The sequence below is a fragment of the Ptychodera flava genome, chromosome 5, assembly GCF_041260155.1.
Source record: "Ptychodera flava strain L36383 chromosome 5, AS_Pfla_20210202, whole genome shotgun sequence".
Classification (NCBI taxonomy): domain Eukaryota; kingdom Metazoa; phylum Hemichordata; class Enteropneusta; family Ptychoderidae; genus Ptychodera; species Ptychodera flava.
The window spans coordinates 18896081-18913936 of record NC_091932.1 but is presented as its reverse complement, the minus strand read 5'-3'; the positions used below and the strand labels follow the sequence as shown (position 1 = coordinate 18913936).

The window sequence follows — 17856 nt, the reverse complement described above, 5'->3', positions numbered from 1 at the left end:
TTCCATAGCTACCATGTGAAATCTGGCTTTGACCAATGTTCCCGGCGAATTATTCGGAGAATAACTTTCGAGCTGCGCAGATATGTTGACGTTCACATATCCGAATCTTTCGTATTCAAACGGTTTCTTGATTTACAGAGAGAATACTAAACTTTTCCTGTTTTTAGTTTTGACCCAGCACACGAGGAAAATTAAAAATTCCAAGCAAATTGCCACAGTGTAAAATTTCTACGACTCGCTCTCACCAGCAGTCCTGATGGAAAAAAAAATACGCGGAGTCTCGAAGTCGGTAAGCTTATCGTTGCTCCATTTATATGTTTATTGTAGAAATAACGGACTCCGCGCTGACCATTAACGTTTATTTATGGGCTAGGGCGAGAGGAAAGCCAAAAATTAACGGGCGAGGCTTGCCGAGCCCGTTAATTTGGCTTTCCTCGAGCCCGCGCCCCCATAAATAAACGTTAATAGTCAGCGCGGAGTCCGTTATTTCAATTATATTACAACGAACCGGAGAAAACCGTCAAAATTTGCGAAAATTTTCGGAGCGAACGACAACTGAACCCAAGAACCGAGCAATACGCGACGCACTGTCACACGCGCTGTAAAATATTGGAAAATCCGGAGATATTTTCAGAAAAAAGTATCTCAACTGGGCCCACAAGTGCTTCATTTTATTTTGTGATTGATTATGATTTACGTTTGAGCTGTAAAGTTACGATACTTTGAGTTGTTAATCTTATTATTCATATTCACGGGCATGAAAACAGACCATTACTGTGTATTTGTGGTCAGTCACGTGGTTCAGCTCGACCAATCAAAATGCGACAGGCAGGGCATGGTAATATAATGTTTGTTGAAGGACCAGTTTAAAAGTCAAAGACTTTCTTAGCGGTGAAATTCATTCACAATATTTTACGGACGAAGTTTCCTGTGCATTTAAATACAGTATTTACAGACTTTCGATGATGATAGCTTGCTCCAGGCAGTGACATGTCACCAGTTATGAAGTTGTAGATTTAAGATGTGTTACCCATGGTATAAATAAGATCTATAAACTGATATTTTTGTAAAGTGAATCAAAAATGTACATGTATTTACATATCTTTATTTAGTTTCTTGAATATAGTCTCTGTGTGATAGAACAGCATCTTGTTACTGGGTGTGAAAAACCAAGCAAACAAACATTGCACCGAAATGTGGTAAAAAAAATATATCTCGAAGAAGGAAAGTGAAAAAAAAGTTGCCAGCATATGCCCTGTAGAAAAAAAAAATTCATGGTGAAGCAGGTGGGGAAAAAAATAATGCCTCTCCACCAATCTTCCAACCCCCCCCCCCGGATATCAAATGGTCCACCCCTTACCGTATTACGGTATTGGTGTAGTCTCTCTCTCATACGACGGCGGAGCGACGAAGAAGCGAGCCGCGAGTGCCGTACACTATTAAAGACAAACGAGAAGCTCGCGGTTATGCTTCCGACATTCCCCACCCCTGTATGTGCGAGAGACTACAATAATAGTGAGGGAAAAGCACAACGGACTGTCGACAGTCTAGAATCGACAGCAACAACCGTTACATTAATGCAGGGGTTTCATTAAGTTTTGAAGTAGGGGCCAGAATGAAAAAGTAGGCGGCTTGCAGCTGCCAGGACCACAAAGCAGTTGTCGTGGGGGAGGGTCCGGGAGGGGGTGTTCCCCCTCCCGGCAAAAGGCCGGAAACCCTGAAAAATGAGTTAAAATTTACTTTTACAGCTCACAGTCACATAATTTCTAGTATTTTCAGGAGAATTGTCAGCAATGTTCCAGGGCAATTTGTGTTCATATCATAAAAAGCCATTTTACCTGGGATATTAGGCCTAAATATGATAATTCATAATTACAATAATAAAATATTGTAATGTTGACGATATTTTGAACAAAGAAAGTGAAGTCTTAGAACCTAAGTACCTCTATGCTTTTTGGAGGTAAACTATAATAATTCACTATTATTAATGATATAAATTTGATATTGTAGACGATGTTATAAGTGTTACATCTAGACAGGGGGTTAGGGCATTGCCCCTCTGTTGAAATGTTGGCACCCCAATTAATTTGTCAAGGCGGACCACTCCCCCCAGTGAAATGTAGAGGTACAAGTACAACACATGAACTGATGAAAATCCCCCCGAAATTTTCTATTAAACGGGAAATCCCTCTTGTTGATGCCATCCTGGATGAAACACTGATATTTTAAGCACAGTAAATGGGAAAATTTTCATTAATGTATAATTTTATGCTTTAAAAATTAATGTAAGAACCCTGATGTTTGGTGTGGCAATCTGTAGATGAAGAACTTTTATACCACTGGGGAGGTAAAAAGGATAATTTATTTAACAATAACGATAAAAAATGGCAATCGTTACCATATTTCGCAAATAGAAACAAAGACCCTCAAGGTTATTTGACTATATGGGTATGCAAAGTAAGAACCTTGATATAGAATATGAAAATTAGTACGTTCAGTAGCTCACATTTGGATTTAACCTGACGATCGCTTTTGAAGTGAATTTTAAAGGTCTGATCGTATTTTAACCACTCTCTGGATGACGTTTTTATTGGCGTCGATAGACCGAAAAGCAGTACATATAAGCTTAATACGTCCAGCTGGTTATATACCTTGACATTTACGCCTACCACGGTGCAACGCACGTCGGCTTCCTAAAATTCGAACTGTAATCGGGAAGTTTTTCGTGAGAAAAAAATCAGGTTATTGTCTTCGAAAACAGTTTAAATCCACGTAATTATCCTTCTCTTGTTTCTTGGTCCACTTCAAAACCGAAGATCGTACAGAGAAGCTTGACTCTTTATTTGTTCATCGACCATTTTGAATTGAGCTAATGACAGCCGACAGGTGTAGTACGCACGTTTTCATTGGCGTATATAAAGGTCTCCACATCGGGATCAGCAATTCAGGTAGCCAATTAGAATCGTCCGTTGCAATTCTGATTTTTATTAAGGCAGTATACGCAAGACCGACCGTGCTGCATCGTAGTACAAGGCGATCGTAGTAGTCGCTCGTCTTCTAAATTTTGTTTCACATAAAAGCCGTTGCAAAGTTTGACTACACAGTTTGTGAAACTTGTCCGTATCATTTCAGAAGGTAAAAAATATTTCAGCGATGAAAGAGTTCAAATTTTCAAGAAAAAGTTGCCGGCGAAATCGTGAGAGTAACCGGTCAATTTCGCCGGCTGTCGGCTCTTAATGAAACCCCTGTTAATGTCGACAAATTTACAAAACATTGAAATGGCTGGACTTGACACGAGAGAGAGAGAGAGAGAGAGAGAGAGAGAGAGAGAGAGAGAGAGAGAGAGAGAGAGAGAGAGAGACAGAGAGAGAGAGAGAGAGAGAGAGAGAGAGAGAGAGAGATTGGCTCAGCCACGAAGTGAGGTCTTTCAGACATGTCGTCAATTTGCACATTGATGCTGCACTGACGTCGTACAGATACTTTCCCGAAATTTGGAGCTACACTTTTAGCTAGAGTGGAACAAATCCAAAGGTGATGAAGTTACACTTTAGATGCTGCTGTCGCGGCAACTTTGCTTTGTTCTTATTCCAAACATTGAACTCGGTTAATCGTAAAGAAAGGTCTAAAATCCGCGAAACTAGAACTAACAGGGGGTTGATTATTTTTTTATACGTTGGCATCATTTTTGTAGTACTTGTGATGTTACAATTATGTGGGCATTCTATGCAAAAGGACATGCATAGGGATATGTAACTATAGAACCATATGGATTGTTGAATTGACGAATGTATGATAATGATCATGCGTATCATACCGCACTTGGACTTTGTCGGAATGAGTAAAAATTGGAATCACGGCTGAAAAAGTATCACTGTGACCTATAGGCTGAGACACGACTAGAAAGACATTGTTAATAGAGAAAAAAAAACACGAATCTAACATTGAAATATGCAAAATCAGTGTTCGGCGTAACGAGTTTGCCATTGAATGCTAAAAAAACCGAATGCGAGAGAAGGGTACTTTTAAGTACGGACCACTTTTGTCGGTATTTGGTTAAAGAAAAGGATACACTAATAGTCGGTCGTAACCTACTTTCCGTTTTTTCATTCATTACATTGCATGCACGGTCACTTCTATACACGACCGTAAGGTATGGAAACAATTCGCTTCAGCCCTCCTCAAGGCCGTAAATAATGGCGGCTTCCTTAGTTTTTTGTTTTTCTGTATGAAATACGGGATTTAAAATGAGAATTGTTCTCGAGACTGCATATTCTTGGTTGTCATCTGTAGTACAACGAACTGCGTCAACATTTCATAAAAATGACGAGAAATGGAAATATGAGTAAAACACCCTGAGGCCATTGGTTGTGTGTGCGAGAGTGAAGGACCGGTCCCAGTACACTCTCTACATACAGGTAGAGAGTGTACGTTGGGAGAGAGCTGTATGCATTGGATCAAATAATGATCGTGTCCTTATAGTGTATCTTATGACATCTACATAAGTTTGAAACAACGAAACAACACAGCAGTTATGTTCGTTGAATTTGATTGGTCAACAACAATACGACTAATATAAACATAAACAAATATACAAACAACGACCAGACTTCTTGGTCCCCTGTGGTTTTTTATAAGAGTAGTCGGCGATATAATTTAACATAAATCACATACCTGAATCGAAAATTATTGTAAAATTATATGGAGGTCTGACGCAAAGATCTGACAAACTACACGGATTGTGGACTAACTTGGTCTTATTCTTAGTGTAAATGAAAGAAAAAAAATCATTATACGTTGAGGGCGTTTCATGAATAGCTGGCGTTCCATTCGAGGCTAACCAATAAGAATGCTTGTAAGGAAACATTTTTGCATGTAAACACGAATCTGATTGGTGTAATTCGTGGGCACGGCCGTGGGCAGTATAGTATTTACTGCGATACAGACTTGGCCACTTTAATTATTTTTGGAGCAAGGATTCGTGTGCTCTTGTGCAAGGGTAAGTATTTATGACATCTCAAGTATTTCTAACGACAGGACACTGCTAATTGCCGTTATGTTTGGAACGGTTTATTGGCACTCTTTGGGCGAAAATTCGGAAATAGCGATGAAAATATGGCAGATGTTTTGTGCGTGGCTACGCGTTGTACCGCATGGCTCAAATGTCATGACGCCGGCACGTCTACTACGTGTATGCTGCATTCGATTTGCTTGTCCTGTCGATGATAATGCCCTGTGACACAGAAATATATCTGGTATTTACGACTATCACGTGGTTTACTTTGAGTACCATACTAGTCCATTCAAACGTTGTCAAAGATCGTGATCACTAGTTTAAGGATATCCGTATCTCATGTTACGTGGGAAACTGTCATGGCTACACTATCGTCTGTCTGATTACCTACTTGCCAAGTTGACGTATTCCGAGTCGGGTGATACCACGTGTTGGGGCCAAAACAAAAACACGTGCGGGTGAAATCGCGATATCACATCATATCTTTTAATGGTTGGAGATGACATCGCAAAATATTGCAATGGTCAAATCAGTCTGATTGCTCGCTGGTCACAATTCAGTCTCAGCTCTGTGGCAAAGGATTGGATACGAGACTTGCGAGAGAGTGAAAAGTCCAAAATGATTGCGATGATGACTTGGAATTCAAACGATTGCTGATGACTGTGATGGTTTCAAAATCCTACTTATTGATCTATGACCATGGAGGTTGCTTTGCCGCCATGCTATGACTATTTGTGTTCAGGACTAGTGTCCTATACGGTTTGAGGTCTTGGGTTCTGAACGGCCGTACACACGATATAGTCTAGATTTGTACTTCCGGTAGTCTAGACTAGGTCCAGGCTCATAAATGTGCAATTGTGTTACATCAACTGTTTAACTTTCGGTTCCTCTAGTATCAATGCTGTCAGAATCTGAGACTCTTCAATAAGGAAATTTGAAATATTTCCAATTTAGTAACAACGTGAATATAACAGTGAATATAACAGTGTCCTTTATTCCGCAGCTACGGTTCCAGATAGCATCAGTGTAGCATATTACTAAGGATTCAAAATGTTTGCTGTCGGTGATGTTAACAATCAAGCTTATCATATTGTTTTGTGACGATTAATATTTTGGTGAGAATAATTTACAATATAAAATAATGTTGTATGACAGAGTATCCTTGAAGAGCTTATTTCAACGAGCGCTTTCACATGTTCATGCACTAATAGAATATATTTGCAGAAAAAAACACTTTCATTTGTTTGGTTGGAATTTCCGAAACATGTGAAACTACATGCATGTATTTTAGAAATATCTTGACCCATGGTATACAATGGCACACATGTTTACATTACAAAATGAAAGTCTCATTTGTGCTTTCCAAATTTGGCTCAGACAGTAAGTTGAGAACACGACTCGCATACTTTGCTTAAAAGGCTGTCCTGAACCATTCTGCATAAACATGTCAATATAGCATTAACAGTATGCCGTACACATGCCTTAAGTGCTCTTAATTTGTTTGTTGTGACCTTTGACCTTCAGAATACCTGATTTGGCTGTGACTGAAGTTGAGAAATCAGAGCTGTACTCCTAAGTCTTTGGTTTCACATCAGGGGAGATGCAAACATGTATCTGAACATAGGCTATGTAAAACCTCTAAATTATGGTCCCAATTTTTAAAATAATTATTGTGCTAAATGAATTTCAGGAGTCACACCCCACGAAAAGTTCAAAACATTCCAGACTGAATTATTTCTTTGAGGCATGGCAACCGGAACATATTTTTTATTTCCACCTAATGAGGAACCATAGAATATTTATAGTGTAATAAAAATGTTAAAAATTTCTCGATGGCACATATTAAAGGACAATGCTTTCCATATTATGCCACTGTACCGTGTACCTTGTGTCATGGATTGCTGACTTAGAAGGCACTCAGACATATGATTATCATGATGATGCTATATCTAACCTAAACCCACTCAGGTGTGGTTTGTGATACATTAATGGCAAACAGCAATGGCGATGGTATCGGAAGAGACACCCCCCCCCCCACCCCCCACCCCCATGATAATTGTGGAATTGGCAACTCGATTGAAGTCTTTATAATTTGTGTCCACGATTGTCCTTGTACATGTGCAGTACATATCTGCTTAAGAGTGCTATGTGAAAAATGCACTTGTGGTGTTAATTTCGCCAAGCCTAGGGTGCCTTTCATTCATGAAATAATAGAAACATACATACGATGTACCCTTAATATTAAATGCAAATTTAAATAATGATGATTCCAGTTCACTAGTAGTACATGTACGTGGTACACTAGTTTTCTACTGTCACGCGTACAAATGTATTTTATCATACATGTAGGTCACCTCTTTAGACTTTAGTTTATTTGGTACCTGTATGTTCATGCAAATTACGATATTGAGTACGTTAATCCATATTGTCTTCTATCTTTTAATTTGATCTTTCCAAAGAGAAATAAATGTAATTCATAATACCAGTGCTTTGCAGTTTAGTATATTTGGAAATTGGTACTACATAGTTTAACCTTTTCATTTTCACTTCTCTGCATTTAGGTCAAGGGTGATAGAGGATAGGATAGTATCAGAATTGTGGTAGAATACACCTCGGGGACAGATATTCAGACACGCAAACTTTTACAGTTCTTTTCTGATCTACCACTTGTAGGTGTAAGAAAACTTTTCATCGGCATGCATATTTTTCAAAAATATCTTGACCAATGCCGTCCATGAGTAATACCAAAGTGGGTCAGAATAAAGCCCTGCACTCCTCGATCCAAAATGCGGGTCAAATTTTGCATTTGAAAAGTGCAGGGCAGAAAGTTCATTTGTAAGCGGTGAATGAAGTCACAGGTTTAGATGGTCATAAATTAACCACAGTTGGTGAACAGGGAGTCTGAAAGCCTTGCTGTTGTTGGACCTTATGCATGATAGAATATGAATACAGGTTGTAAATTGTATGTACTACATGCACGTACTACCTGCAAATTGTAAAGGTGGTGCCACTTGAAAAGACAGGCAAGCTAAAACTGTACGGCATGTCCAGAAAGTGATGGCAGTAGTTTTGCTTATCAGTATTTCAGATTGATAAGTGGATTTTAAAGTGCCCTCTCATCGATAAGCACACAATCAAAGATTATCAGCAAAGCCCCTGTTTGATAATGGTATGTCAGATTTCAGCCATAATTGGATATTTGTCGTCAGGCAAACTAAATTCAAATTTCCTCATTCTTCTTTGCATTTTAGATTTCAGCCATAATGTAATATCAATGGCTGTTCTAGGTATATACCGGTATTCGTGAGGCATTTCAGTGTTGAAAATTATACACTCCCTATCATGATCTTTACATTTTGCAGTTGACATTGTGTAAGAAATGCTAAAAGCTGTGTATTTAAGTAACATATGTTATGCCCTTTACTCAATAAAAATAGCAACTACCCGTCGCACTGCCATTGTGGCATATTGGCTACAGAGAAAAGCATATGCCATACTCTTTCATGGTATCCATTTTGCCAGTACCCGTATGTATCTCTGCATGTGATACGATGCATGAAAATGATAAGGAAAGAGTTTCGTTGGCAAGGTTGGTGCAAGAGTGTCAGTGTAGACTGTTAAACACATTTTATTCTTGTACACACATTACACGAAGCATGAATTGCATGTGATCAAAAGTGGCCAATCAGTGTACATCAAAGCAGTAATAAGAAAATGTCTCTTGTTCATGTTGTTTTATTTTTTGGAATATTTTGCATTGATTGAATTAGCTTGCCACATAGTCATTTTCAATGCCATGCAAAATATTAAATTACGTAATATCAACAGCTTGTTCTCTATGTAGAGTAATGCACCCAAATCCCATATATTGTACCTTCGGTAGGGTTTACATGTATTGCTCAAATAGAAAACTGTTGAATTGTAAATTGTGCGGAAAAAAAATTGGCATGTTGGCAACCTGCGTACATTTGTACCTCCTCCCCCTCCATAGATCCCCAGGTGTGACCCCATTATCATTGCAACACGTCTCACCTGAAGGATAAGAGGGCATATTTGATCAGGCAAGTGATGCTGATCTCCTGTCAAGCCACTGACGAACTGTGTCAAAAATGAAAGCAAAATGAAAATGAAAGTAATGTTATGAAACAGTATCATAGTTTTCATGAGTGAGGATAGGTACATGCATAACATTATGAGTGTATGCGTAAATATTGGAAAATTGGTTACTCCACATGTACATATATACTGATATTCTTTGAGTTTAAAAAAATATGGAGAAAAATTTGAAATACTGCTCCATAGATTCTTCACACACATTCATATTTACCAAAATGTACACCCATAATGACATACACGCATAATTGACTGCTTGATTGTAAAACCATTATCCAAATAACATTGTCTCATGGCTACAATGCATATTTCCATGGTGATTAAACAACTATGTCCCAGCCATTTGATGTCATGCTGTGTGATAGCAATGAGAGTTTCAATCACCTTTATGTTAGTTACTGGGACATTTAAGGAAATATGCACCTCAAAACTAAAATATTGAAACTTTTGCTCAAACTTCCTACAGGAAACTTTTAAGCACAGTCATGTCAAATTGAGAATATAAGCTAGAGTCACCAAGCAAATTTTACCTAACAAACAACTTTCAATATTTGGAATTCAAAATGGCTGCCATTTTCATGTGAATGTCGAGGGAAAATTGAATTTTTTTTATTTTCACAAATCTAGAACTGTGAAAATTTCTCTCACTCCAAGAGCTTCAGAATGAGCCCCCACAAGTGATAAACAAGAAAATTCTGTGAAAAGTGTGAGAGTCCGAACATTCCCATGGCACGTTCCACCTTTATAAACTGAAAAAATTACAAAATGTAATTATGTTTACTAATAATGCGTTTTCAGTGAAAGGGAAATTTCGAAGCAAAGACTCTACAGCCTAACTGTATTTTCTGATTGTGTGAGGTGTGAGTGCAGTATATCCTGAAGTGCTAAATTTAAATCTGTGTGAATATTTTGTACCAATATTATTAAGTAACCTTACTCAGATACAGTTTGTAGAAGTCAAACACAGTTTATTATGTCAAAGTTTACCTGTTCTCCATGTTGGGAGAATTTATTAACATGATCTGTTATTCTGTCTGCTACAGCAATGGCAAACTCACCAAAGTGATTTCACCATGGTAACCAGTATTGTCCTCCAATCTGTCTTTAAAAGCTGTATAATAAATATATTTCAGCTATTACTTGTATTGCTATTTGTCGAGTGAATATGGACAACTTGAAATATTACATAAATTAATATATCATGAATGTTACTGAACTTCTTAAATTCACTTAATGAAAAAAGTCATCATGTACCGGTACATGTCTGTGACAGTTACAGGCAACACACAGTACAGCTGTTGTTTCATGTGTGCATCTATACAGTAATTCACACTTTGTAAGCTTTTGTTTCTGTTGTAAACAAAAGCCATTGAGTCAATTTTCTCTCTGTTGAATCTGATCAAGAAATAGAAAACACTTGAAGCAGTGCTTAGAGTTTGTAGTTATGAGTTCAGTGACATCTTCTTTGTATAACTCATCTACACTATGTACATGCAACATATTGCTTGTACTTAGGTTAATTTAGTGGCGTCATTGAACTGGGCACTTTTCCAAAAGTACGGTATAATTTAATTGTCATACATTACAAAGACATTATCGGCGCTAACTTTTTGTTGTTGTCATAGACAGTCCGTCAACAGTGGCTGTTTGCCAATACTGTCGCATCACATGGACAAGTACTGTGGTAGTACAGTACATGTATCTGAGGTTACAAAACAACTTACAAACCTTTAGATTTAGAGACTCACTAACCAGAACAAATGTGCCTCTGTACATGCTTGTTAAAAATATATGCAGTGTATTCCACAATCTGTCAGTTTCCTTCATTTCCTGGCATTCTCTTATTAAACGTTAACATTGTATGATCAATTTGTTTTTATACAGAAGAACTGGTACAGGATATATGCAGATATACATGTAACTAGTGTGTTACAGTAGCCTATTTTACTCCTTTCTTCTGGATCTCACATTAGGGTAGTTCGAAGATGAAAGTTTCCTCAAGCAAACTTTCAACCAACCTGTTTCAAAATCAAGACTGAAAATCTAGGGTATACCATGCAGATTTTGATACTAGAGAAACAAATTAGCCAATTCTACTTGCCGATATTTTGCAATTAAAGGTGGCTGCCATCGCAGTTTTATCTTCAGTGGGAAATAAAATTCCGGATTGTCACAAAACTAAGCCTGAGAAAAATTTGTTTACTTCATGCAGCTTCAAAATTAGCCCCCAACAAGTGGTAGGCCAAAAGAATATGTAAAAGTTTCCCCAAGGCTCAATTTCCACCATAACTGCTAGGTGTATGAATTCTGAATGTTCAAAGCAAGATGTCTGGCATCAGAAAATCGTTATGCTTGTTGTTTTTTGATCTGAAATTACAGGTGTAACAGCCACCCCATATATTTACTAATTGTAATAATGTTGTTGTTACAGGTTTGATTCCTACTGATATTAGGAATGTATAAGTCCAACAATGGGAGGTCCAGGTACATGTACACCGAATAGATGTACTCCATGGATCAGTACTTTGCCATTCTAGGGTCATCGGATTATGATGTTCTAATGACTAATTATTCTTCTGTACATGTGTACAAGATATATGCAGGATGTGCACACCAGATCATACCAGTTGGTGACAGGACTGTGACTGACATCGATACCCCCCCCCCCCCAAGTGTCACCAAATATTGCACACTAGTTTTGCTAAGTTCTGGATCCACAAATTCACCCTGGTAACACGTGTTATGCATTTGACTCATTTATTGAAGAAAGTTGTGTGTGTGTTGTTGAAACCATTTCCAAACTTTCCTAAGTAATAACTCACAAAGAATTCATGTTTATTTTTTTCAAGTTTCAGTTCTTCACCATAGTACCAGACTTCCACACAGATGCAATTACCAATGATGCGGTCATTTACACAATTTTTACAGTCTGCCAGGATAGCAACTGTGAGACTCCAAGTGCCGCAGTGTGCTTGCCGCTTCTCAACGTCAAGGACATTACTGACATCCACGACAGATACCTCTTCCAGCATTCCAAACTTTGATAGATACAATGCATTGGATAACCCAAGGATTTTGATAACAGGTATGAAGTTCGCAAGTTCGACCTTTCCTCTCACTGCTTGGACATCCAGGCAGGCATTTGTTTGGTCTGTGTGTGTTAGCTTTTGGGTTGCTTATTCCAGAAAAGTCATTTTTGCCGTTCATAACTTGCACGATATTTTACAAAAACAGACAAAAATAGTAGCTGAAGTTGCAGTAGGGACAATGTCTTTTGAATCATGGGGAAAAAATGCCAAGCTTGGAGCTGTCATCACATGATTGTCAGGGACCATCTTTGGGCATTGTCATTCACGTTCATATCGGGCTGTACGTATTTGCATAATTATTGTTTATGTTATGCAAATAGACAAAAGCCTGGTGTGAATGTGTGTGAGTGGACAATGCCATTCTCACAGAAGAGAGTCCCTGCCATATCATGTGATGAAATAGCGCGTAATTTTGTGCTTTTTTGCTATGATTCAAAACACTTTGCCGTACGGTAAATGGCAACTTCTGCTACTATTTTTGTCTGTTTTTGAAAAAAATTGCATGTTTATAAATTGCGAATCAAAATAGCTTTTCCGGAATAAGTGATCCCAAAGCTAGCACATTATGTAAAAATCAGCCTTGGTGAACTTCCCCTTTAAAATAGAAAAGATCCTTGATGACTTATTCTGGGTTTACAGTAACTTTTGTAGATTCAATAACATAACAAAGCAATTTATGCACATGCCATAACTTGAAAAATTGTATATTTTATTGGACTTGGAGTCATTGCATTTTACATGGAACTTGTTCAAATACTTGAAAAGCAAAACTCTGGCAGCAAGGCATTGATTTGACTCGTTTCCAGCTACATGCATGTACATGTAGGATGCTTGCTGTGCCAGGTCTGTTTTGCTTAAAAACACTGAGTAAAGCACAACAATGCCAGATAATGTACCCAGGTTTTAAAGGCACATGAGCTGTAACTTTTTGCATTATTTCCATGATTTTACATTCAAATTAGAATTAGTTCATGTGGATTAACTTACTGAAGGGTGTGCAAAGACGTGTTATCGGCCACGTACTCAAATCGCACGTGTAACTTTGAACGAGTCAAATAATAAAACGGTGCCGCACCCGATTATGGCGGCGCCCATGGCTTGAGTTCGCAAGAGTACACATAAAGTGTGAGTGTTGCGCATGCGCATTAGATTCCTCACAAGAAAATGGCGTCTCACAGTGGGAAACGTACGCCCGGTCATATCGGATTCTGACAAGGAATGGAGACAACAGCGCAGTAATGCGTCTAAACGCCTTAGCAAACTAGACATCGAAAACCAGATTTGGAGATGGCTTCAGTTAGAGGAAAAAACAGGGCTTGTAAATCCCGATTTGGCGGAGGAGTTAATTGATTGGTAAGTATAGGACCGGACAGCGAGTGACTGTCAATATACCGTGTCGAATAGTGCGTGCGAGTGCTTGACGCACCATGGGTTGTGCAACGATGCCTTGATAAATTCACTATACATGTATTAATATTCAAAGAAGGTCACGTTTTAGCCTTTGAAAGATCAACTTTTGACTCTCCAAATGCTAGGAAACACCATAGCTTGAATAGAAATCACAACAAAATCTCATACTCGCGTACGGTAAGCTTTTACACACAGTGAGTTACGTACTGAATCGTTTCACACATCTTGTCGCAGTTACAACAAGAATCGAAGTAAACAGTCACTGTCCTCCCCGGACCAAGCGACTGCTATTGCTACTGTTTTTAATACCGCCAGTTCTAAGCGCATGTTACGAGTTGGCAAACATCGGCTCTCGTAACATGTGGTGACAGGTGCAGCTAACGGAGCTACAGCAATATTTGAGGGCAGGGGAACTATTTATTTTGCTTGGGTAGGGGACATATTTTTAGCTGGCAGGGGAGCAAATTTTATTTTTGTCGGGCAGGGCAGATATCGGTTGGTTGTCCCGGGGACAGGGCTTTGCGAAAAACGAGGAGAGGGGGAGCTACTTTTAAAACGGGGACGGGAAGTTGAGCCATTATGTTTTAAGGGGAAATTTTTTCACAGGGCTGGGGAAAATCAACAGGTTTTTCATCACAGGGTAGGGTAGCTCCATGTCTGCAGGGGAAATGGAATGACGAAATTTAGGGGGGAATTTTTGCAGGGCAGGGGAAATAGGCAAGTTTTTCCGCCACAGGGCAGGGGAGCTTCAAAAATTGACAGTGGGGAGGGGAAACAGGCAAAAATAAGTGGGGAGGGTAAAATGAAGTTTGAGTGTGGGAGAGCAAGTCGAAAAATTTTCAGTGACAGGGCAAATTATGAACAACTAATTAATTACTCTCATGACTTAAAATTAGTCAGTTCACATTACTTGTAATGCACAATATATCTTGTCATAGTAATGACCCCTTTAAAAGTGCATTGTTAATTGGCTGCACCTGTGTTGAGCCAGTACAGCAAGAAATTTCGTGCACATCATCAGTTTCATCTGGTCATGGAAATAAATTATCCTGTTGTGTAACCTTTCTGTATAAATTGTCCGAACTATGGATACATCTTTGCTTAATGAGTCAGAAAATACTTGTTAGTAGTAGCACAGACACTAAAAAAGAGGGTCTATGGTAGTAGGAAGTGACGATTTAAGATTTGTATTCAACATGATTCAATTAAGGTGTAACTACCGATCCTTTCAAGCAAAGTAAAAAATTCCATTTGCTTTACAAGTGTATCTGTCTTGAGCCAAAATATAATGTAAACATATTTGTAAAGTAACCACTTTCTCACAGTAAGTGAGGCTACCCACAATTCCCCTTGATTTGTTCACTCAGATATTTTTTTGCTAAAGGCTTTTTTAATTTTATCAGTTTCTTAACAATTTTAACTTGCAATTTAAGTTCAGGATTATTTGTTAAAACTATGTTCCAAAATTATTGATTATGTTTAAAATTCAAGAATAAATTGAATGAGAAGTCGATGTTTGGAGGTGCTAAAAATTGCACACTTGTCAAGATAAAGTTATCAGCAACTAAGATGGTCTCATCATACCACCTGTCAGACACGCAAATTTCCTTGTTACGAACATTAAAAAAAATCAATATCCTTTCTTTTACCAACACAGACCAACTTATTCCCGTAGTTTACTTGAAAATATTGTGTATGACTGTCAAAAATCTATGTCGACAAAATTACAAAATTGCTATCTCCTCCGCGGAAAAGGGGTTGATCTTCTCATTATTCACAGGGAGAAATCAGAAAATTATGATTATCAGAACTATGTTGCCAGAATTTTAAAATATGGACTGAGTTGTTCTCTGTACAGAAGAAATTTGCTTCAGTTCAGTTAGTGATCTCCGTGTGTACAGATCATGGAGAATTGTGGGTAGCCTCACTTACTGTGTTTCTGTTTATCCATGGACACTCAAACCTCATGATTGTAGACTTACTTCAGCCATTCGGTCATGGTGACAAGCAAAAAACTGATAATGCCAGATGTTTAGATTGTTCAGCCTTTTTCTTCAATTTTCATCACACAAGTCTGCTTACATTTTATTCCTTTCAGTTTCAGGTTTTGCGAACTACCGTGCAATGTTGTGAATTGAATGGTGTCTTCAGTATGCTGTAGCTGCCCAAGTTGTGATGTACAGAAAGTACTCTATATGGATACATTTACCATCTTCCCTTTTAGTAGAGATGTAAACTTTCTTAAAAAGCATGACAATTGTATATTTTAAAATGTTACCTTTTATTCAACACATCGTCACTGTTTTCAATCTTAAAAAAAGCTTTCACCTTTTTTACAGTAAATGAGACAGTAAGCATGCAAGATAAAACATTCAAAATAAGAAAAAAATTCATGTACAATTAGGGTAAATCCCTTTCAGGTCTAACCCCTATTTATAGGCTGAATTCGGGTACTTTACTGGGAACTCAGGCAGGAAATAAATAAAAAAATTAGGACAATGATTGCACTGAATGTCTTGTCACATTGAGGAATGTCTGTCCCCCAGGACTGGCAAAATCCTGGTTATTGGACGAGTGTCTCTGTAAATACATGACATGTATGCAAATAAACGTGTACAACAATAAGTGTACATATAAAACTTTGCGTGAAAAATTCACATCAGTTGCTCCGTAGACATGAAGATAGCCATTGATGAATTTGATGGAAGCAGATATTCAAATTTGTACATGAAATGAGAAATGTGGCACACCAATACATATCACCATGAAAGGGTGATACAGTTGTTTGGCCAAAGCCAACTGTACTCCACAACTACTTGACACACAACAGTTACCAATACAATGGATGGTACGGTAAACATGATATGTTGAGGTCAACAAATTAAAACAGTACAGTTCATGAGACTTCCCCCTGGTATATATACATACACCACACAATAAATTCCCACAATTTGGTTTGATTTCTACACACGACATTAGAATTTTTGTAACTTTTTCAGTTCTGCCTGAAAGCAATAAGGCAAACCCTCTAGACAAATGCCATACTTTTGGTGAGCAATTTATGACAAACTGAAGAGGTCATTCTCTTAGATAGAAAAGTCAGCATGTAAATTTCTTTTGTCTTTCTGGTGGATGGGGAAACAATATCCTTTTGTATCATGAAACAGGTGCAACTAGTCTCCCTACTTTCAATCACATTCTGTATGGCTGAGGACACAATCAGTGGAAATTTATGAAAATACTATCTCCTCTCTCAATCAAGCATAATTTTCTGAGTCATTTAAAATGGCAATTTAGAAGAATGGTGTCCTTAAAAGTACATTTTCAGAATTAAAGAAACCAGTCTGTGAAATTGTGTACACAGGGGAAACTTTGTAGATTTCACTGAAGAGTCTGAGTGTATAAATCATGATTAACATGTATAGGAAATATCAAGTACTGTGCCAAATGGGAGGTAACCAAGCTGCTGTGTTTGGGTTAAATGAGCTATATATCTTGTTATAATTTGGTCACAATTATGCAATTCAGCACCATTTTACAAGTGGTATAGCCACAAACTGATTACATCAAATCACTGTACACAAGACACAGACGCCCTGAAAGTTATGGCACTGTGTATCGTGTATGGCAGTTTTGACGTCATCAGTTTGTGGCTATATCAGGTTTCCCATGCTCCCACAAAATAAATTGCTGGTATGCAGCATGCCTGTTGCACTTGTGGTAGTCATCAAAGTCATTGGTGGCCATCATACCATCCGATAGGCTCTAGCAACTGCAAGGACTCCTTCATCAAGGCAGATAACTCTGAAATCATGAAAAATATGATATTTGTTTCAATATGTATTGCTTTTGAGTATATTTGCCATTATTGGATAAATTCTCATTGATCTCTACTTCCTTTCCCAAAGTTCTGAGTTTGGTACTGGTTTGCTTGTCTCAAAAATATTTTTGGAAGAACAGTAACACTTACAGTATCTATGCTGATCTTCTGAGAGGTGTCCTTCCTTTGAAATACCAAAATGAGGATTTTTATGTACACATGTAACAGTCTCGTCTTACATTTTAGAATTCCTCTGTGACCATGCCAGTGCATTCTCAACACTCAAGAGCATTACATATCCAAAAGTCATTACATAAATAATTTGCCCAGCACACATGGCTTTCCATCTCAGTCAGTTGATATTCATCACATTTAGAACAATTATTACATATGCATCAAGACTGTTTACCAGA

The 17856-nt window shown here is 38.0% G+C and overlaps 1 protein-coding gene and 1 long non-coding RNA gene across 3 annotated transcripts in view; both read left to right on the top strand.

Moving 5' to 3' along the window:
* The first annotated feature begins 4923 nt into the window (after positions 1 to 4923).
* Positions 4924 to 17856, top strand: part of LOC139133175 (L-threonine 3-dehydrogenase, mitochondrial-like) — a 34680-nt gene continuing 21747 nt past the window's right edge. The window contains exons 1-2 of one of the 2 annotated variants that reach the window (XM_070699605.1): positions 4924 to 4996; positions 11980 to 12209. In XM_070699605.1, coding sequence (XP_070555706.1) covers positions 12011 to 12209 — 199 coding nt within the window. In that variant the 5' untranslated portion in view covers positions 4924 to 4996; positions 11980 to 12010. Of the gene's footprint in view, positions 4997 to 11973; positions 12210 to 17856 lie in introns of both variants that reach the window. The other variant, XM_070699604.1, reaches the window with a different exon arrangement.
* LOC139133176 (uncharacterized) lies at positions 13122 to 16262 on the top strand. The gene is made up of 2 exons (XR_011552544.1): positions 13122 to 13566; positions 15722 to 16262. It is a non-coding gene; the product is annotated as an uncharacterized lncRNA (long non-coding RNA).